Consider the following 23199-nt stretch of genomic DNA (forward strand, 5'->3'; position numbering starts at 1 on the left):
CAAAATATTAATTTGTCTGGTTGGGAAGGTTGAAAAATTACCCTGCCGCCAGAGGGCGCGTTGTCAAGGACTGTAAAAATGGCGGCGCCCATGACAGATTCAAGTCTGCTGAATCTCCAAAAGGAATTCGGCGAAAATGAAGAAGCTATGGATGAAGAAATCATGTACAGAAAGTTGCTTATGCAGGTGAGAAACAGGGGAGCAGTTTCAAGGGGGGGGGGACGCGTTTTGTTTGACCCACTCTAAATACGCCTTTGCTACTCATGGGCAAAATGTAGCCCTGGTGGACTCCCTTTCCTCCCTACGTTACGGAGGGAGTCCTGAGTACACATGTGCTCACAACCGAACGAAAACATTTCTTACCAATAATTTCAATATTTTTACCTTGTTGGAGAAGCTAATTTTACGTCGTAGTATTCTATGTGTCCTTATCTGTTAGCACGCTGGGTTCAGGAATTCCATATGCGATGCTGACTGACGTCAATCAGGAAAATAAACTCGAAAGCATCGTTAAACTTGTACGTGTTTAGTCTCTTTTCATCAGTTTCTCACCGCCGAGTCTATTCTAGTCGTACATCATACCATGAACGTCTGTTCAGCGTGTAGTCTGGTTCCCTAGACCGGACAATTATTCTCGACGCTCATATCACATCTGGTCCGAGGGACAGACTATGCCGCATGAATATGCAGTGCGCACGCGCGATTTGCTTAGTAACCACCCTCATACGCACGCGCACTTACTTGAAGGCTCCAATGACCGAGCGTGTTTTCGCGCTAGTTACCAGAAACACGTTTCGGCTTTGGTCATTGGTTGAGCGTTTTCGTGACATCGGTTGGCTGGAGTGACGTCACGGTTCCAACCAAAACTAAACAAATGAGGGCGCTAGCGTGCGTGCGCGCTTTCGGATCGTACGCACGTACATTTTGTACATGTACATTGTACATGATGCATGACGTACGACTCTGGGAATAAACTGATGAAAAGAGACTACAAACACGTACAAGTTTAACGTTGCTTTTGAGTTTATTTTCCTGATTAACGTCAGTCAGCATCGCATATGGAATTCCTGAACCCAGTGGCCAATAGATAAGGATACATAGAGTATGTAGGCGTGAAATAAGCTTCTATAACGAGGTAAAACATAACAAAACTCTGGTAAAAATGTTGGGATGGTTTCATGTAGAAAAGTCTTGTCCTGGACGTTAGTCGTATTGCAATGAAGACTTCGTCCAACCTGGGCTAGGGCAAAATGCTGGATGGAGAAACAGGTCAACTCGACTCGAGTCGTCGTCGTACACGGTACGCAGCACACTCACCGCGTCACCTGTTTAACTGTCTATCTGTCAACTAACGTTATATTCCTAAATGTGGCATCAATGTTTATGGGTTAAACTGTCCACAAGTTATGGAAAGAATGTTGCAATCTGATGCCACTTTTTTTCTTCAATCGTATATCAATATTATCATCTCATTCTCAATAAAGGTCAATCATTGCAAAAATGACAATAAGACATGAATATGGGACTGAGAAACTTTTCCAATTTTGTTTGGAAATAGGGCCTAACGTTACTTTACATTTGCTATACTCTCCATAGACTTTGTACACAATCGCGGAAGTGGCGTCAGGCTGCAACATTTTTTCCCAAGTGACACTGATCACAAGATTGGTTCCCTACTCGGTTTGACCAACTATTACGTTACTTTTGGCTTTATCAATTATCATGGCTTCTTTTGGCAATGTTTGGGAAGAGTCCCATAGCCTACGGACATCTCAGGAAAAGGGTGTTTTTGAGCTCATTGTCATGTTTTTGGTGCACACATCATTCAGACAGCTGATCGTGTAGGCAGCCATGAAGAGTCTGTAAGTCTGCGGTGCGCATGACAACGCACTAGCCAATATTCACCCAATAACAATGCATTACCTCCTCATAAATATTGAATTTCTCATGAATATTTAATTTATTGAATATTCACCATTAATCTTACTTAAATAGATCATACCTTAAGTTAAATACATCAAATATCCTACCCTCAACGTCAACAAGCACTCGTAGGCGAGCGGGTAAGGCTAGTGTGATTAATAAGTGACAGTTTTACTCCCCTCCCAGGTTTAATTCCCATGGATGTTTGTGAAGTAAGTAGCTGATAAATTAGAGGAAAGGAGAGGATGAGATATATATAGGATGTAACTTGTTGGTGCTTAAAAATTTATTGAGAAAATGGGTGTCTGCATATGGAATTATTTCCGCATAGGGCATTGTGTGGAGTGCTGTGGCCTCGTGGTTAAGGGCGCTGGATTAGTGGTCTGTGGGTAAAGCTGCGGGTTGTGGGTTCGAGTCCAGCTGGGGTCATGGTGCGTGTGCCCTTGAGCAAGGCACTTTGTCACTCATTGCTTCTCTCCACCCAGGAGTAAATGGGTACCTGTGAGGGCAGAGATGGTTTTTGTGATTGAATAAGCTTGCTTGCGCCTAACACTAACAGGCAGCATCCAGCTGTATACTCCCCAGGGAGCTGAGATGGTATTTGGAATGTTTAATTGGCCTAATGATCCGGGGTAATAATAATACTGTAAGCGCTGTGATTTAGTTTACTAATAACTATAAGAGCATTCTTAAATGCCAATTATTAAGGGGCCTACTGCATTGTCCTCATTTTAGCTTTCCATTCCCCCATCTTCTTTGTTTGTAGGCATCTGAGATGCAAGGGCTGGACCCAAACGGTCCTGCACCAACATACCACAAGGTCAAGCCAGTGCCAGGCTTCTGCATCAAAACCAAGAACGACAAGAAAGAGAAGGTTTTCATCAATGTGTGCACGTCAAGTGAGGTAAAAGACGTCATCTTTTACACCAATCGCATTTTAAGATATACAGTGCAGTGCAGAAGAGAACAGTTTGCTTAATGTCCGCATCACGTGACCACAACATCCAAGTTGTAAACAGTTATAAGGCCGAAAAAAAAGTCTCTCTGCCGGTTTCTGGTATGCGCACGCGTCGCCGTAGCCATGCGTGTCGGCAAAATTAAAAAGGTTTTTTTTTTCAATATTATACAGGGGTGTGAAATCTCAACTTTAAAGCTGATTTCAGCTCTTTTTTTGTTTTGGATTTCAGCTTTTTTCAGCTTTTTCCTTCACTTGCTGTGTACAAAAGTATAGGAGATTTCCGAAGTTCAGCTTTTTTACACTTTTTTTTTTTTTTTTTTACACCCCTGATTATAAGATGATGTCTCAAAACCGCCAAACTCACTGGTTTGACTGGAATCCTGCTGATGCACAATTTTAACGTGTTTTTAGATGGGGTTACAACTGAGTATAGGCCTTATGTGGCCTGTCTGGGCTCCCATATATTTTGCACTAAATTTAGTCGGGTACCATTTGCAGACGGTGTTGTAATTTTGTAATTCTGCGTCTGAAAGCCAGACTGAGGGAACGATGGTCGTGTATCTGGAACCTGTAAACACTTTTTAAATTGCGCAATATGTAAGGGAGCAGACTAATGACCAGCCAGGCAGCTCGTGCACGATGTCGATGTCGCTGTATGGTCTAGGTCATGTTTTTTCCTTACTGAAACTTTGGCTTTGTACCAGTTGTAATATTTTTAAAAATGTAGGCCTACAGATTGAAGTGCTTAAAATTAATTTATAGTTTCTCTCTCTCCTTCCCTTTATAGCTTCCAGCACCTCTAGACATCACAGAGGAGGAATTGGTAAAGATCCTCGATTCGGATGAGCCAAATTATAGGGTGCCACTGAGCATTGGTGAAGGACATGCAGAAATGGACAAGCGTAAGTATCAAAACTGAAGCAAAAAAAATCATAATCTGGTTTCATTTGGATCTTTTTTTTATGGGGGTACTGTTTAAAAACTCAGAATTATGGAAAATTGCTCAGGCTTTCATGCACAGTAGTTTCTTATTGTACCGTGTAGAATTGTGCATTTTTTTAAGCAAAACCAAAATAATTCACGCACATCTCTATGTGATTTATATTGTTTTGCTGAAAGAACTCTTACCTTTTTGTGATCCGTGGACAGAACTTTAAAACGGTGGTTGCGTTTAAAATTCTGTAACTTGAAAATGACATGGGTGATTTGAATGATTCTTGTACTAAAAGAACGCTTATGAATTGGGCTTTCATATCCTAGATTTTAAAAGTGCTACATGCAGAACTTCACTTAAACAATGGTCCCGACATTTGGGTTTCATTTTTTTTTTTTTTACTCGCCCTGTACTGTGTAGAATAAGTGTAAACTGGCCCATAGAAACCAACAAAAATTGTGATGGGCCTTGGCCTTTGACGCAGCAAATGTATATTGATTTGGAACAGAGCTTTCCATCATAATTGTTTCAATTTAAACAATTTCTGAACCGAATGATGAACAGAGCACACTGTTCGAAACGTCGAGTTAAACCAACTGGTTCTTCTCAGAACCACACAGCTCACTGAGAGATATCTTTCATTCACATGGTGTTACTGCAAACTTCCCATTCAATTCCTCAACCTATTTCCGTCTTCACTTGCAGATGGAAAAGGTTGTTCTGCTTATGATGTTCTCATCAACACCAGCTTCTACGAGAAAGTTCAGAAGAGCAACCTCTTCAAAGGATTCTTGATCTCCGTCATCTTGGAAGGGTTGGAAAGCAAATACCAAATTCTGCTGGAGAGAAGTAAGTCTCATAACCAGTGCATGTATTACTTTGGTCTTCAACTGTGTTTATTTGGCTACGTTTGAATATAAAAAGTGCTAGTGTAAATACAATGGAAAATCATTATAAAGTGCAAAATTATGTTTAAAAAAATACGGTGCATCATCAGTTTATTAAGAGAATATCTGAAATTATTTGGTTCAAAGCCTCATGCTGTTCTACAAAACATAAAAAACAACCAAATGGATCTTAGTTTTGATTATCCAAAACTAATTTTTACGGTACTGACATTGAATTCGTTAATTTTCACCGCAGCAGGCGAGTTGGATAAGCCTCTCCTGAAATAATGTTCCATACTTTGAAATCCTTTACACTTCCAAATATTGCCAAGTTCCAAGTGAAATGTTGCACCATTTATACAAAATAAATGCAGAGTTTAAGTTTATTCGTCTCTTTCAGTCCCCGTGCCTTTCAATTTAAGCAAAACAGCTAGTTATTCCTGGTTCACCTGTTAAAAGGAGCTTCCCTTTTACATAAATTCTATTCTAATTACCTCATGTTTGTGCTAAAGTTAAAATATATCAAAAAATCTAAAGGCAAAAGAAACGGTCACATTGTGCTCTTTTTGTATTAAAACAGACTGGGTACAGCTTAAGAACAGGAAGAGCCTAGGCACCCTTGCCGAGCACAACATCCGGGCCAAGTCCAAACCCAGGATCCTGGAGATGGAGTCAGCCAGTGGAGATAGTCTTGGAATAAGTGCTCAAGAGAAGCCCAAGGCATCCTTGATCACGGAGGTTGAGAGCCCACAGGAGGCAGGCAGCACCGCCCCAGAGCCGGCCTACACTATAATGCGGGAGCCTGTGGAGGGACATCCTGAGTTCCTGGTGGTTGAGATCAAGCTTCCCGGAGTGGTGAGTAGCTATTTCCAAGTTCCTCATCTTGAGACACCGTGGACACGATTGGAGGGTACTGTCCGGTTTGGGTAACATTGGGTAAATATAAAAGAGTTCACGTAAATACCCAAACCAAACAGCGCCCTCGTATTGTGTCCAGCACATCTCAGAAAGGCTTACGAGCGAACCAGTACAGTAGTGTATCACCATAACGAACCTGGTTGGCTCCACAAAATGTTTATTGGTATGGTAGTTTTCACGCGCCAATGCTTGGTTTAATTGTTCCAAACTTGCGTACACACACAAAGCTATAGGGTTCATATGACAGGGTTCATTTTCACATGCGTTAACCAGGTTGCCTTTGCAATACCCTTAGTTGCTTGTAGTAGACCACATTTTGCAAAAGTTCCCTCAACACCTAAGCTTGTTCATCCATCTCATTGTCGTTTGCCTCTATCGCAAACTGGCGGCGGGTTCGCTTGCACAGTTGGGACAGACTCTCACGTGCCATCTTCCAGAGTATCTCGCATTCCACCTCACTGCACTTTGGGCCGTAAATCTGCATCAGGCAATCTGGGAAGGGTACAGAGTGAAGAGAGATACAGAGTAATCAGGCTGCTAGAGGAATAAGCTTGATACATTTAGACAAGTGTTTGTGGTTGGGTATATCGCAAGGCCTAACAAGTCCGTCGGTCGTCATCCCATCCCAAGTCACAAGTTATATAAACAAACTCTAACGATTGAACTCTGTTGCTGTTCATCCTTTGTTCCTTGTAACGGGACTTGTGAATTGACTTGTGGTTACATGTGACAGGACTTGTGATTGACTAACCTCAGCCACTGTTTTTGGACACAACATGAATCGGGATTTAAACGGGGGAGTCAGGTTGGTGTAGCGGTACTTTCCTTGCCTTCCACCGCTGTGACCCGGGTTCGATTCCCGCCTGGGCCAATATGTGGATTGGGTTTTCAGTCCCTGCCTAATTCCGTCGGTTTTCCTCAGAATACTCTTCTGGGCTTTTCCTCCCACATCTAAAACTGTAATTTCTTCACATTGTCTTCTCTTTACTGGGACCCATGGGAGATCAGTGGATTCCACTGAATGGGCTACCCAGTTAAAATAAGAAATAAATCAATAAATAAACAGGGTTTACCAGGCCTCACAGTGCCCCTCATTATCAATATGGGTTTTGAAAATCTAAATTGAGATTTTTAAAGGTTTCCCAAGCGCCAAAATATCTATAGGCATCTATAGGTTTTTTAGGATGCAAAACTGTGCAATTTTTCAGCATAAGGTAGCAGCAATATAGCAAATTGCTTACTTCAAGTTCACCACACTAGACAGTTGCCAATTTCATGCAAACTGCCAAATCATGAAACACTTGTAAAAAATAAAATCTCAGAGGCTGGCCTACCGTATATTGACAACATGGTTATTTTTGAATTATCATAACTAAACTGTCGGTCAATTGATTCTTCAAATTTTCTTTAAAATACATACATGTAATTTTAAAATGAATGCAAGAATTTTAAAAAATAAAGGATTGATAGGATTTAAAGGTTTCCCTGAGAGGCCTGGGCTACTGATTTGGCCACTGAATGACCAGAATCAGTGCATAATAAAAATGGTACACATTTACTCATTAAATACGCAATAGTTAATAATTTAAGATGGGCCTACTATACTGTGTGAATCGAAATACAAAATCAAGATACAGAATGTTCCTGTCAGAGAATTGTGATCCAGATACTCGTAAAATATTGAATTCAAACCTTTGATCTTTTTGACGCCGTCCCGTTGTAGAGGTTTCATTCCATTGCGTCCAGTTACTGTGGACTTGGACAAGATCTTTGAGCCGAAGATGCAGTCTCTGGCAAGCCTGATTGCCAGCCTGGTTCCACCAACATAGGGGCTAAAGCTATTCCAGCGTTCATCACTCAGCAACTTGTTGATCATGTCTGCATATGAAAAAAGCAGAATATGCATTTCATTAACATGGCAATCACGTACAAGTATTTAATAGTATGGAAATGTACGGAAGCTGACTAGGGAGAAGGTGGACCTTTAGTCTGAGATCTTCACATTTGTTGATGGTCAATTGTGCAGATTTAATCTGGGATAATCTTGAGACACAATGATGTCACATGTATTGATTACACAGAAATGGGGCAGCAGAAGAGAACTTCGCTGAATTGTTGAGATTTATTGTGCTCATGACAGACTCAAAAGTTTGCATTGCAGTTTGCACGTCCGTGGCAAGAAGGACTATGGTTTGTCAGTGTTTTCACGGAAATGACAGTAAGCAGAAATCTGATTTTCCAATGGGATCTCAGTTTCCTTGTAGGAGCCAAACTGTAGACATGGACATCCAGCATTCTCCTCATGTACACATATGTCCTCACCTTGTTCCCACAGTCAAAGTAGGTAATCAAAGTGTGGCATCTTACATCCTAATGCGGCATTTCTTGTCAATCTCTTAGAAATAGAATAGCTGCTAAATGTCCTATCACCGTTTGCGAGTTACCGTAGCCACGCCCCTTAGACAACCTTATGGAATTTTTGTACGCAAAGTTTTGTTTGTCTCAGATGTTGCGCGTTCTGCGTCCGTTTGTATATCATGTAATTGGACAATATTTCACTAGCTGCGTTATTGCGATTCTAACGCAATTCTACCATGATACATGTAGTTCAATACCATTGCTGTCTGGAGTGTTAATAGGAGGCAGGGATGTGTCCCAAGTCTGGCTCCCCTCTTCCTCCTCTTCCACCCCTTCCTCATCCTCAGCTTTTCCTGCATCCTCTTCATCCGTCTCTTCTGCTTCCCTATCCCCAGTTTCCTCTTCATCTGAGAGTTTCTCGTCCGCCTCTTCTGTTGCCCCGCTAGGTTGAGTGATGATCTGTGTGAGGTACTGCAGCTGGTTTTCCATTGAGTTGAGCCTGTTGGAGACATCTTGCATCTGAGAAATGGGTTAAATAAGAAATAAATCAGTGTATTTTGTAGATGACAAACCTTACACAGGATTTCTATAACCAAGCATATAGCAGCTGGATCGTCAGAAGCAGCTTCGAAATGGAAGTGCCACCCCAAGATGGGCCATTATGAGATCTCCCGAGAATGGACTTGAATTGAATGTTTTCACTGAAGTCTAAGGAAAGTGGTTCTCAAAAACAAGACCACTGAATACAATTTACCACATGAGTTGAAAACTTCAGTGGGTAGGCTTCTTTTCAGGGGGTGCTTCTACAACTTTGGTTAAAGCCTTTGGATTATCTCATGTTACTCATGGAAGAAGGGGGAGGGTGGCCTAGTGGTTAGGGTTTTTGACTCGTGATCAGAGGGTCAGGGGTTCGAATCCAGCTCCTGGCCATATGTGTGTCCTAGGGCAAGCCACTTCACTCCCACTTGCTTCTTTCAACCCAGGAGTATAAATGGGTACCGGCATTAACTGGGGAGTAACCTGCGATGGATGGCATCCCATCCAGGGGGATAGAAATATCCTCGGTCGTTTCATGCCTAGGAACCAGAGATAAATGCTGGCCTGATGAGCTATAAGAATTGTATCAAATCAAAAAACTTACCCAGGATTTAAGCTCTGGCAGAAACATGGAGAAGCAGTTCATATCAGATGAGGCTGGTGCATTTACTGTACCACAAGCATTTTGGCTCGATTGGATGCTCTCATGTTGTGGACAAGCCGATGCACCATGCTTGTTTGCTGATGGTAGAGATGATTTTGAGAAAGCTTTCTGCCTTGTTTGTGTCACCCGTGGTTCATTATCTGCACGAGAGCCGATCGTGTGATTCCTGTCCACACTCAACTCATGATTCGCGTTGTTGGAATACAGATCAGGTGAGAGTTTGTCTGAGTATTTCCCATCAGTTGCTCTCCTCCGGTTGATTTCAAGATCTTGTGACGAAGCCTCTGAGATCCTTGACGTCTTGGCAGCCAGACTTGAAGTCAGTGCATGTAGCCTCGCCGTTTGAGGGTCAGTTTCTCGGCGCATGCTTTTGTCTGGGGAAATCCTTCGGAGACCCGGCATGGTAGAGTTGACCATTGGCTTGTTCTCATCACCTGCAAGTAATTGACCTGCTTTGCGTGATTGCCTACCCAAGTGCTGCTCAGACCACTTGCTAGCACCAGCCTTCGCTTGCTGACTTTTGGAGCTCAGGTTCAACCCGCCATTTGCTGCAGAACTTTGTAGTTGAAGTTGATGTCCCGCATCTTTATGCATCACTTCCTTCTGGGCATCAGGAGATAACTGTGGAGAAATAGACTGCTGGCGTCGCTGACTTTGCGGAGTAGATTTCCGAAGCGGGGGATCTGTACCTCTGCCTTGCAAATTAAAACTGGTGACTGGCACATGGTCATCTTTCAAAGTGGTACCAATGAGCCTTCTATCTCGCAGCACAAATTTAGAGTCGTCCCACTCAACAAAGCCAGCCACCTCATGATCAAGTGCAACTCTCCTGAACTTCGGTGCAGCACCATTACTTTTGTTCCTACGTTCAATTTTGCCTGAGACTGAGGTTCCATTATCACAAGCTTCTGGCTCCGAGATCAGACTATCCCTTAAAGAAGACTGCGTCAGTGTTCTTGGAAGAACTGGTGATTCGGCTCTACTTTTGAAGCCTGTGGGAAGCTTTTCTGTTCTCATCTTTCCTGCCTGCTTCTCCTGCTGGTGTAATCTTTGTGGCCGCTCCTGGTCTTTAATCCCATAGTCGTAGACTCCAGGGGAAGGAGTAGATGATTCCTTGGCTTTGACCGAGGTTTTGGGAGGTACATGTATCCACGGGTTGTCTGCAGGTAGGTTGACACTAATTGGCAGTGTCCGTGGTGCTTGTGATTCTGCACTGCTGGAACCCTGGAAGAAAAACATAAGGTTTTATGAAAAAAAATGGAATTTTCATTTTGTCGTGATGGACTGTTTAATTCAGAATTGTGAAAATTTTTATCATTTTTATTGTTCATATTCCATTTTGTGTTTGATTTCGGAGTGTTATTGAACCATTTTAGGCTTACTGAACCAGTGTTACTGAACCGTCTGTTACCATTGAGGCTTACTGACAACCACATGAATATCTAGTCATTAAACCACTTGTTTAGACAATTCCTAAAAATGGAATTTTTTTTCACACCTGTTTAGCCCTTTTGTATTAAAATTGGTGTCTTTGTGTGTATTTAATTTGGCGGCTTAACCCTTAAAAAAAATGCCCATTTTCGGTTAAATGCCCAGTAGCCTGTATAAGTACCTTTAGCTTTCCGTCTGCATGTCCGTTGCTTGCCGCTGCTGGTGCTGTTGATGGCCAGCAGGTTGTATCCACACAAGTCTCCTTCCTGTTGTGGAACGCACCAAATTTAGCTGGACAATCTGATTTCCGTTTTCTTCCCCTCCTCTGCAAGAAGGTCGATGACGTCACGTTGACCGGTCTCAGTCCATCTTGGTCCTTGGCTGCGTCTGTCCACTCGTCTGCAAGGAGCGCGGATCCCTGCCTCCCAGTGCACTGATCCAAGTCGAAGTCCTGCAATACTAGGTTGAGACTGTCATCCATTCCTCGCTTTGTCTGTCTGTTTTGACTTTGTGTCTCTATATAAAGACCACCATTCTCAGAGATTTCAGTATCGAATAAGCTCACATGATCGTTAGTGTATTGAAAATTTGAAGAAGAGTACCCCCTTTGCTGTGGATAATTGTAATTGCTCGCTGTTAGAGTTAGAGTGTCTTCTGATGTACCAGAAAATGAACCTGTGTTAGCAGAAGTGGAGTTGGTATGTAACTTGGTGTAGCCTTCATCAATGCTCATGTTGGCGTCGTGTTTTGTACCTCGAGCAGGATCGCGTCCAGCCTGCGTCCGAGCCGGCCCGGCGCACCAGACCTTCCTATCTCGGTCCATCTGCAGTCCCAGAACCTCCATGGCCCGGAAGACTGTGGAGCGGGACAGGCTGTGGCCCCGGGCGAACAGCTCCTGGCTCAGGTGGGAGATGCTCATGATCTCCGTCTCGTTAATGATCTTGGTGATGGCCCCCAGCAATGAGCCAGTCAGCTTGGTCCGCCGGCCCTGACGGCCCTTCTTCTTGTAGTAGCTCGTCCGGCGTGGCTTGGCTGAGGTCGGTGTTTTCTTGCATCCCTGCTCCGCAATGCTGACATGCATTTGCCTATCCATGTTTCTGAAATGAAAAAGAAAAAAAAATATCACTCAGGCTTACTTTCCATCTCTTTCATCTCTTTTCAACCACTTGTTAAATGCATTGCCCGACTATTTCGTATCCACGGAGAGGGAAGCAATTTCCTTCTCTGCTCATACTGAAGCACCTTTGAATTTACGTGAACATTGTGTTTCACAATATGCAATTACTAATTTCACATTATGAAAGTCCTAAGTGTATATTGTGCCCAGTGTTTGTCATCATACCAAGTACAGTCTTTGCCTAATTCTTCTCAAACGTTGGTCAATTTTTTCCCAAATTAACCAACAATGATGTATCATGTAACTTCATACCAACGTTTAATATTGCCCAACAGTGTTTTATCCAACTTTCGTTTAGTGTTAGGACTATGTTAAATTATTAAAAGCAAGGCACTCATTTGTTCTCTCCGTTGTCACCCTAATACTAAAGAACATTGAGAAAGTCTTCAAAACAACACTACAATGTTGATGATTACTGAATTATTTTGGTCATGTTGGTTGATACATGTACAAATGTACTCTGAGGGCATTATCCAAGTACTTCCAATTTTTTTTTAAACTAAACTGTTTGACTTCAAATTCGGAGGGGCCTGGCATGGGTTTTTCATGGCCATGAAAGGTTTATGTCCCAAAATACAGTGCGAGTCAAAAAGAAAGTTAAAAAAAGAGGGTTTACAAAGAATTGTGTGCTTAATTACATTGTACTACATTTGTAGTACATGTACCGTACAAAAGTAAAGAAATAGAAATCGTACACTTCACTGGTGTCCATTTATAAAGCGAAGTCCCGAGTCCAGATCCAGCATTAAAAAAAACTGTGAAATTTACTGAAAAACACATTGAATTTAACTTTGTACATTGTAATTGTTCCAACTTTTGGAAGGTACCACATTAAACAATTTGAGCTCAGACAGCAATCATCGTCTAGGCTTAAAATTAAAGTAAAAACTCGAATGCTTTGAATTGACAGGCTTTCTTCTTTAATACATGTGCATGTAATTGTCAACGGAAGACATTTGGACCGTGAGGTGAAATTAACTTGGGAACATATTTTGTGCAACTTTCTACTCTTCTTAAATGTAAGGAAACTTATTAACATCCCTTTTTTAGTTAATTTTATTGAAGTGCACTTCTTAAAATATTTACAATTTTTCAAGTTTTTCCGGACAACTGAGGGCGCTGCTGCTGTGATGTCATTTCAGGAAGACACTTTTCATTTTAGGGGTTCCCTGTTCAAATTGTGAACCCAAAACTTTGCTCATTGAAAACATTTGTGGAAAAAAGTTTGCTCATTGGCGTACTGCCGTGACACAACAACGAATCATCAAAGACAAAGAAAATTCACGACAGCAAAATATCAAAAATTCTGGCAACTTTTGGTGCTGAAATAGCTGTAACATTGAGGTTTCTGCCTGAAATGACATCACACTTTTGCTCATGAATATGGAAAATTGCATGGGCATAACAACCAAAAATGTTCAACAATACCCTTGAAAAATGGCTAAACGAAAATTGCAAATAAGGCTAAATGGGACACAAGGGTGCATTTTCAAGGATTACATTAAAGAAATTTACATTGCATGTGCCCTTTAAATAAACGTTATGTTTGGTCAGTGTCGGTTCATTTGATAGTTCCAACTTCCAGTCACGTCACCGCTGCTTATCTCTGAAATCTCAATTCACACCCTTGCGAACGGTTTCTATTTTACAAACACTTCCGTTTATTTTCCAAGGAACATGCGTGCTACTATAAACATACGTTCCGTGCCAGACCTAACAAAAACAGGAAACGGGTGTTCAGTAAGATAGAGTTTCCGGCGAGAGATCGTTGGAAGTGTTGCAAATACATGTAATTAATACAGCTTGCTTTTGTAGTTATTTTCAAAAGAATTTTACAAATATCAAATGACCTGCAATTTAATACTACCAGTAGAAACACATGTATGAATTGAAAGAGACATTCGGGTTAGTTTAATGTAAGATTATAAATTCCATTATATAATGAAAGGTTTGCGGAAACACCATGTGCGAATAATTTCTCAACTAAGAGAATGGTTCTGAAAAGAACCAGAGGTATAAACTCGACGTTCCGGTCAGTATGCTCTGACCGTCTTCAGGAGAGCCCTCTCCTGAAGACGGTCAGAGCATACTGACCGGAACGTCGAGTTTATACCTCTGGTTCTTTTCAGAACCATTCTCTTAGTTGAGAAATTATTCGCACATGGTGTTTCCGCAAACCTTTCATTATTTAGTATCTTCACCATGCAAAGCCTCAAATCTTACTTAAATTCCATTATGTTAGTGATGCTTCTTAAATTGGGCCATATTGTAAATGTACTCTCTTAACATTTTTTTTTTTACTTAACATCAGATTTTGTTTTAATTAGCTAGTCTGTTTCAATTTTAGCAGGCACGGTCAGATGCATGGGCGTCGCCAGGATTTTTCCAGAGGCCAGGATTTTTTTCCAGAGGGGGGCAAAGCAAATTTTCCCCAAAAACTTTTTCATTATATTCTCAATGTATCATTTTTCAGAGCGTGAGCTGGGGAGCATTTGCCCTACCCCCATCAAGTTAACAGCCATATGGCTTCGCACCTCTTTTTCCTGTTTTTTTTTTCCTTCTTCTTCCTTTTCCCTTTTTTTTCGTTCGCCCCCCCCCCCCCCTCACGACGCCCTTGGCCAGATGCCTTTATTTATGCGGTTCGCCCCGCGCAGTGAACTGATAAGGTTGCACTTTGTTACGTAATGTGAGAAATTCCAGTTGGCTTGGGGTCATTCCTCATTCATGCTCAGCCGACCATGCATCAAGAAGTTAAGCCGTGGGAATCAGTGTTCTGTAAAATTCGGACCTCAGTGAAAACTGGATCTCTCATTTTATAAAAACAAACTCTTGCTTTTGAACGAGGGGTGTTTTCACGAACATAACCGAAATTAGAGTGACCAGAAACATAATGTTAACAGTCGCACGAAAATACCGAACCGAAAAACCCGTTATATGTCACGATTGTTGGCGTTTTTCCTTATCATGACCAGTCACCCCAGAACTCTGGCGAACTTGCAACGTACTTGGCCGGGTCATTGACGTTTGTGGTCAAAACAACCCAAAAAAAACCTGACACTTCCTTCATGTTATTTACCTTAACTTATAGGAAGCAAAATAAGTTTGACTGCTTTTATTTCCGCAAACGTGGAAACAAACGTTGGTTTTGTTTTTGGCACCATACGGTGCATGAATTAGTGAAGCTTAACCAAAGTCGTGAAACCGGCCCAACAAGGGCCTAAAATAATAATAATAAAAAGTCTACTAACATGTTTTGGTTGTGACCGTTAAAACACGCCCACGCATGTGGCCAGTCACTGATTTATGAACATGCGCAATCTGGCCAAAGGTCCGTTTTTCATGGAATCGAAATCTCAGGCTGCACCATGTTACATCCGAGCATTAACGACTTTGACTTTGGTCCGGGGAGTGTTTTCGAATTGAAACTATCACTAGCAACTTCCGGGTCGATTTCCAATACTCTTTGTTCTATTGATGGAAAGAATGTGAACACATTCACTTTGAATTAAAAAAAAAATGAGACAAACTATGGACAAACCATGAAGGAATACACAAATGCTCGTAGTTGGAATATTTTCACTTACGTCATATCTTGGAGGAAGAAAATAGTATGCAAGGCATGCAACACATCACTGTTAAGAACTAACTGGGTATATAAACAGTATTGTTTGACAGGTCTTTTCTTACACTGGAGACAAATGGAAATTATGCTTTATGGTCCAGCTAGGGTGCTTTATTTCCGCCATCGACCAATGCTTCCTCGAGTCAGCATGCCCGTCCTCACTCCACGTGTTGTTAATTTTGCGTCTAACATTCACCATGAATTCCATACGAGAACAAAACTTCCACACAACCAACCGGTTCTTGTAATAAACCACGGATCGGAGGAAGGACCATGAATAAACCATCTTTCCTGTCTTATTTATCCCCCACACTAACACACACCTCTGAATCAAATAGGCCAACTAGAATAACAAAAACACACGTACCTCAACTAGAAATGAGCAGCCAACAATCGATATATCCAGGAACGATGGCGCCGAGCCGCCAAAACGTTTCCACCGCGGCGAAACCGTTGCAAACGTGGCGTACTGCAGCTGGTTATTAAAAAAAAAACAGTACAAAGATCAAGGCCGTTCCAGTGTGCTGTATCCCGTTGATATGCACACAAGCCGGCCCCAGGCAGCCGTCTGTAAGTCTCTGCGTGTCACCTCCACCCACGGTAATAATAGACGGTTATACCATACCGGTACCACGGTCTTTTCAGGACCCGTGCTTTTTTCAAGACACTATCAATACGGAGTTGCTGATAAAACTCGCCCGGTACGGCATGTACGGTGCACTAGTTGCTGGATTCAAACTTGCATAAGAATTCCCGAACCAGATAAGAAAACACACGCACTGTGACATGTAGTGAATATGTGTCTGAACGGTTGTGTTACCAGAAAAAAACCAACACTTCACCGCAACCAAAAATTACTAGACCAAAAGATAACCGGTCGTGTGTATTGAAACGCGTCTGTTCTAAACAAGGAAGGAAATGGCGTTGTTTTGTAGACGTGCTCTCGCCACCCAAGCTGGAATGAATATACCATGTGCAGTGCGTGGTATAATACGGGGACGCTGCACGCTGAGTGTGGGACGGTTTTATTGTAATCTAACACCGGCTTCCCAGAACACGTAGACCGTGGTTAGCATTCTTTAGATGGAGAAAAAGACGGGTTGGAATATGGCCGGAAAACCAGTGTTTTTCCAATGGGTATTGGGTGTCATCGATGTACATGTATACCATGGGCTCGTCCGAGTTCTCGTATCCTTAGTACGGATTAAAGGATGCCGGGAAACCGGAACTATAAACACCATAGGAACCGTGTTTTTTTAGGCTTGGTATTTATCACCCATGCTTTTCATTTAGGCAAACTTCAGTCCGTTACTAGAAGGACAAAATTCTGTATGTTGCATGTTTCGTAACGAGAATGCAATCATATTATATTTTTCTGCTAGTTAAGACTGAGCTTGGCTTTTTGGGGTGAATTTGTTTCGTGCTTCAGTGAAGATTTGTATGTTTTACTTTTAGCTTTTTTTCTTTCTTTTTTTAATGCTGGGGATTTCTTTGTCGGAAACTTCTAGAAAGGTTTGATTGATGAGCCATAATCATTAATCGGTAAGGTATTGTGTTTGGGAATGAAAAAAAAATGAATTGAAAAAAAAAGGAATTTTAAACAAGTTGTGAACTATCTGCAGGCACCGAACAGGTTCGTAAAGTTTCTGAACTTGTTTTTTTTGGGGGCTTTTCTTTTTCTAATCAGAGCAAGCAGATCCAAACTCCCACATCCAAAATCCTTTTGTGACAATATAGAGAAAGGACGCTTCTTTAATCCTTTATTCAATGACCATCCCTGATCCGTCCATATAGGGTCGGGTATTCGTTGATTATGAACTGATAAGGGAAACGGGGCCGGCCCTCAGGCCCCGCTAAAGGAACATTGTTGCCCCCCCCCCCCTTCTGATAGGGTGCAGACCTGCATGATGCCATAGACTCAAGTGATAATTACGCCCATTTCCAAAAAATAGGAAAAATACTCACAACTCTCCAAAGTGTTTGAGACACACTTCAAAATATAGCTTATAGTATCATCTTTCATTTTCTGTTCATTTTTTTTGGCGGGTTAATGACGTTCAGGAGAAAATTCCATCCAAAGATGATCACCCCTAAAAGTAGTCCTGAAATCCCGTCGCGATTTTTGAAAAATCATTCCCGCGCTCAATTGCAAAATAGCGCGATTTTATTTTTAGGGCCCCATATCATCCGAACTTTACAGAAGCACGAGCTTGCAGTCCTGTTCACGGCTTTCACCCTTTTTTTTTTTTTTTTTTACAAACCATCAAGTTTATGGCCCACAAACTGCTTCTAATAGCGGGGAAAAAAGGAGCGCATACAAATCGTGATTTGGCCGGCGAAGGCAATTTCAGACTTACTTACAGGCCTGTACCCATATAATTTGGAGAAAGAGAATTACTTTGCCTTTTGATGAAACTCTGCGAACGTCCCTCTAGAACCCCTCCCCGGCCCCTTGCAATTCTCCGGGAAGGTCCACTCATGTTTGCTCTCGTTTTTGTACATATCTAGTTTGGTTTATGTTTGTTAAGATGGTGCAGCGGGGGTTATGGTAATTTTAATTTGTTTGTACGATAAACAAAAATGAGTAAAGTTTCCCGTTACGAAAACGATCAAAGTTTTTGATAAACCAAAACGAAATTAGACTGAAAGAGTGAGAGATATTGAGTGGATGCATTGTGGTAAAAAAAGGCCGGTCCGCTAAACCCATTCTCTTCTGTTCGTTCATTAACTAAAACCTCCCAGAGACAGCTGAGACGACTGATGTATTTTTTACACGCAAACAAATGAGATTCCGCTATACATATAGTAGCATTATTGTTGTATTTCAGTGCATGTCGACGACTGGGTGCATGGATGATGTTAAAGTCGCTGTGAAAAAGGGGGGGGGTGTGTCAGTAGCCGTTCGGTATTTTGTTCCCATGAGGAATCAGGCACTTAACAACTTATATTTGCATCTTGTTTTTCAACTTATCAAACACTCACAATTCGTACAAAACAACATACACTGACAAAACAACATACAATTTTTTTTTTCAGAACCATTCTCTTAGTTGAGAAATTTTTCGCACATGGTGTTTCCGCAAACCTTCATTATTTAGTATCTCCACCATGCAAAGCCTCAAATCTTACTTAACATACAAATTGATGTACCGGTATATTTTTTATAGTTTTTTTTTCCGTTTTGGGTTTTTTCTTTTTCGTTTTAGCAACTCTCTTAATTTTCATCCCCTGCTTAACGAACAGAAAAAGGAAGATAACAGAAAATGTTGGCCAGCTTTCAACGGGCCGCTATTTTTCTTGCCGTTTCAGACGATAATGAAGGATTGAACGTCTTTCAAAATTTGGTTAATGTTCCAGTCCCTTTACAATAACATTTCGCAAACTTTCAGTTGGCGAGGGCATTTATGCCAAGTTCGACCACCTCAAGCTTGCAACTCCCCCCCCCCCCCCTTGACAGCTAACACCCCCCCCCCCAAAAGTCCGCCCGTGCAGGACTGTTTTCAAAAGCAACCTCAAAATGTAAAAACGAAACAAATAAATCAGTTTGTTCACGTGCCGACCGTGACTTCAGAGGACAGTGAATTCGGAGCATAGGACCTGCATACACTGGAGACCTCTCCATTAACCCTTGCAGTTTGCGCTTCCGCACACTCCTTTAATGTGACAAGCAGTCTAAGCAGACGAACAGAAAGCGTAGGATCTTTTAATATAGGAGGATAATGACATATGAGAACTTGTCCTCTCCTTTTTTTCAGAGAACGACCAAGACATTAAGCTTAGACCTAGGTGAAGACCGGGTGCTGCTACATGCCCACCCCAACCGGTATCACCTAGACATCTACCTGCCCTTCGACGTGGACACGGACGAGAGCGGGGCACAGTTCAACAAAGACAACAAGGTGAGTTGAGTGTATAAATTACACCCTTTAAAGGGAATGTACAACATTTGCTTTTGCTGCAATTTTCAGAAATAAATGGATTTGGAGGATTAGTATGTTTGGTATGTTGTTCCCCGACAACACTTAAGATGAAACGGAGCAATTTATAGACTTTGAGGAATTGTCAGGTCAGAGAATCAGTCTAGCAGGCATGTACCCCTTCACAGTTGTGTAATCAATTGCAAAGAAAATGCGGAATAACTAAATGTGAACAATTAGGAGCAGTTTTTTTTAAAAGCCAGTTTTCTCTTGGAAAAATACAAGTTTTCTTCAAAATGTCAGCACTCCAGGAGCCACGATTTTACAGGATGCTTTAGACTGTCATTCTCTAACAATCCAGTAAGATATTTTGTGATAATTTGATCATTTTGTTTTTTGACGTTTGCAAATGTTGTATCTTCCCTTTAAAGCGTAGTGTCAAAGATGTATCCCCATAGCCATTTTCGAGTTTCATTCCGAAAAATAAAGTATTGTTTCAAATTACTATTTTTCTAGCAATACAATAGTTTTCACTTTCGAATGCGTCATCAATCGGAAAATCTTTTTCACTTCGTTGAAGCCAAAAACAAAATCTTCAACACATTATGTCAGAGTTTCTATACATCAAACTTTATTGATATAAAAACACTCAACACAATACAAATATAGTTTTTCATAAATTCACAATGTATTAATCACTCTACATGGATATAATTTGTGTTCATCTATATATGGTTTCCTCTTTTCTTGGCTTAACATCTTACATGCTTAACCAAACAAGTCTAACCCTACAAACCACAATGCAGAAAACTATTTACACATTTCATTTAGATCCCTTAATTCTTGAATAAGGTATTTAACCTTTTTATCAGTATATACACTTTTATTTAAATCCCCAGGATTTATTAGATTCTGACATCTCTTGAAAAGACAGCAAAACATAACCTTTTTTTAAAAAGCACAACATCCACTGCAATAAATATACAAATTATATTATAACAATTAACAAATAATAATATAGGTACTCTACTGACATCACTTGAAACGACAGCAAGAAAAAACTGTTTACCAAAACACAACATCCACTGCAATAAATAAACCAATTATACCAATTAGCAAATAATAATATAAGTACTCTACTGGCTTTGCTTGGCATCCATTGCTCAACTACTATGTGTCCTACTTTTGACCTTAAATAATTCTTTTCTCTATCAGTGGAATTAAACCAGAATGTCATATCATTATCAAGGCATGACACATTTTATGGAGCAAGTTTCATCAGCTTTGTGCAAGAGGGTGAGATTTAAACGCCATACGAAAAAATACTCGCTTTCAGAATCTGCCACTTTTGACTGGGCGTCCTCCAATGTCGATACAATGCTTGAGACGGTGGCGGAAGGCGCTTGCTGCGGCTGAAAGCTTCTGAAGGAATGCAGGATCACCCCTGATGTCATTGCACACCTCGATCGGTTGGCACAACAAATCAAGATTTGCAAAGGGACGTCTGATCAGCACGCGCCTTCCGCCACCGTCTCCAGCACTGTATCGCTGTATGAAGGACGCCCATTCGAAAGTGGCAGATTATGAAAGGGAACATTTTGTTCCTTTGGCGATCAAATCTCACCCTCTCGCACAAAGCTGATGAAACTCGCTCCATAAAATTTGTCATGCCTTGTTTACATGATCTGAAATTTTGGTTATATTTCATTGGTAAACAACAGAGTTATTTAGGATCAAAAGTAGGACTTTTTTACACGTGGTATGTACACATAGGAGAATAACTTTTTAAAAAGTATTCATTAGGCCAAAAAAAAAAAGGTCTCTGGTTTCTGGTATGCACGCGCGTCGCCGTAGCCATGCGCATTGGCAAAATGAAAAAGTTTTTTTTTCAATGAAAGATGATGTCTCAAAACCGCCAAACGCACTAGTTTGACTGGAATCCTGCTGCTGCACAATTTTAACGTGTTTTTAGATGGGGTTATGGTCGAGAATAAGCTTTATGTGGCCTCTCTGGACTCCCATATATTTGCACTAAGTTTAGTCGGGCACCATTTGCAGTCATCAGCCGACATTTGAAGCAAAAAAATCAGGTAAAAAAAAAAAAGCCGCGTCGCCGCACCACTTTTTGGGCAAGCTCCATACCAGAAACCGGAGACTTTTTTTTTTTTGGCCTTACACAAATGAACATGGACGGGAACTCATATTGCAGAGTAAAACATTGTTTTCTTGTTCACACAGGTCCTGACTCTCACCCTTCCTGTGCTACCTTTGTCAGTGTGAAAGCGCTAGCTCCAGGTTAGTTAGGATAATGAATGGTACATTTAAATAAGGGGAATGCAGCTTTAAACACCAATCTTTAACATCGCTGACCAAACCCTCCTGCTATTTAAACAGCCACAGACAGTCAAAATTCACTTCCACTTCCCCTGCTATACTTTTAACACGAGCTACTCACAAGCAGTCAGGTCATATGTCGAGCAAGCACTGTGACTTGTCAAATGGTCAACAGACAAAGCAGGCAAGTTGTGGCCACAGCTGTTTTATCACTCACCGGGAGTCAAAGCATAGCTGCATCACCTCACTTAAACAGTCGAAGCCAGTTAATTCTGCTTTATGTAGGTTGGGAATTCATAACTGTTGAAAAACAGTCACTTGTTTGATTTTGACGGAAAGGACTACTTGGCACAGAGTGTATGTTTGCTCAGACCACCCACGTGACAGGCTTTCGACCAATAGGAATGGGTAAACTCAACTGTCTCAGGTATTTATGACTGGTTAGTCAAGTGAGAAAATTGGGAAACGCTGATCAAGATTTTTTTTTACATTTCAAGCAAATAAACCATTTCCTAGTTGCACTGTTTCTCAGTGTGGATAATTTTGAGAACTGTTATTTCATGGTGGACTTTTAAGATCGTTTTGGCTAGATTCAGCGCATAAATTACACCATCAACAGTGAAACTGCGAAGAGGCACCAATATTAGAGGACGATTGGACACCATCTTACATTGCGCACGCTGATGTGTGCGACACGCTGATGTGTGCGGGACGGGACCAGCATATAGGGCTCGTTCAATGACGGCCATCTCTGTAGGAGAACTGCAACTACGTATTTTACGCAATCAAGCACGCATTGCGCAGTGTTGAAAATGTTCCAAACACGCTCGCTTGTTGCTCGAAATGTGTTCGAAATACAACGCAGCTGATGCGTATTATGCAAGTTGACGCTCAAAATGCCGATGCATGTGAATGGTCTGTTGGAAATGACGTCATTTGAACAAGACCTATTACCCTTCAATTCTTGCTGTTACTTGTTGGGGTTACACAGCGCCCTCGTTTGTCAATGCATGGAGTCTGAAATGGACACGCTTTGGCGATATTATTTTGTAAAGTTTCCTTTTAGTTATTTTTGGTACAATGTCTACATAAATCACTTACATGGCAAGCATTGCCCAAGAACCAACAAGAGCACATGCTCTTACACAGGGCCCTAGTTGCCCAGAGTCCACATTGGACTTCATCATTTTCAGTTTCTTATGTTATTTTCCTTTTGTTCAAACAAATTTGTATGTTCTTAATCAGATTCATACAGACTTATTTGATGTACAGATAAACGTCCATTTTATTTTCAGTTCCAAGTTACAATGTTATTTCCTTTTTATTTAAACAATTTTTTGTGTTGTAATTCAGATTCATACAGACTTATTTGATGTTCAGAAATACATAAATTTTATATTTCAGTTCCACGTTATGTTGTTTTCTATTTGTTTAAACACATTTTCATGTTGAAATCAGATTCATACAGACTTATTTTTTAATGTACAGATATACATTATGCAAATAAATGCAACCTATTAAGACAAAATGCATTCTTTT

General features: G+C 41.1%; 2 protein-coding genes across 4 annotated transcripts; one reads left to right on the top strand and one right to left on the bottom strand.

The window, feature by feature from the left end:
• The first annotated feature begins 59 nt into the window (after positions 1–59).
• On the top strand, positions 60–23074 carry LOC119730208 (PIH1 domain-containing protein 1-like). Its single transcript, XM_038202998.1, has 7 exons — positions 60–186; positions 2690–2827; positions 3669–3783; positions 4521–4664; positions 5283–5557; positions 19165–19308; positions 21565–23074. The coding sequence occupies exons 1-7, from the start codon at positions 79–81 to the stop codon at positions 21604–21606; spliced, it is 966 nt and encodes a 321-aa protein (XP_038058926.1). The 5' UTR covers positions 60–78; the 3' UTR covers positions 21607–23074.
• Positions 5644–16575, bottom strand: LOC119730207. 3 transcript variants are annotated; one of them, XM_038202997.1, is made up of 7 exons: positions 16230–16575; positions 15777–15884; positions 10792–11707; positions 9120–10403; positions 8236–8497; positions 7313–7498; positions 5644–6112 (listed from the first exon to the last, which is right to left on the bottom strand). In XM_038202997.1, the coding sequence occupies exons 3-7, from the start codon at positions 11701–11703 to the stop codon at positions 5958–5960; spliced, it is 2799 nt and encodes a 932-aa protein (XP_038058925.1). In that variant the 5' UTR covers positions 11704–11707; positions 15777–15884; positions 16230–16575; the 3' UTR covers positions 5644–5957. The 3 variants fall into 3 exon arrangements, with proteins under 3 accessions (XP_038058925.1, XP_038058924.1, XP_038058923.1); XM_038202996.1 differs by having other exon boundaries at positions 16035–16575; XM_038202995.1 differs by having other exon boundaries at positions 15777–16575.
• Positions 23075–23199: the final 125 nt, after the last annotated feature.

The sequence above is a fragment of the Patiria miniata genome, unplaced genomic scaffold (assembly GCF_015706575.1).
Source record: "Patiria miniata isolate m_02_andy unplaced genomic scaffold, ASM1570657v1 HiC_scaffold_22, whole genome shotgun sequence".
Classification (NCBI taxonomy): domain Eukaryota; kingdom Metazoa; phylum Echinodermata; class Asteroidea; order Valvatida; family Asterinidae; genus Patiria; species Patiria miniata.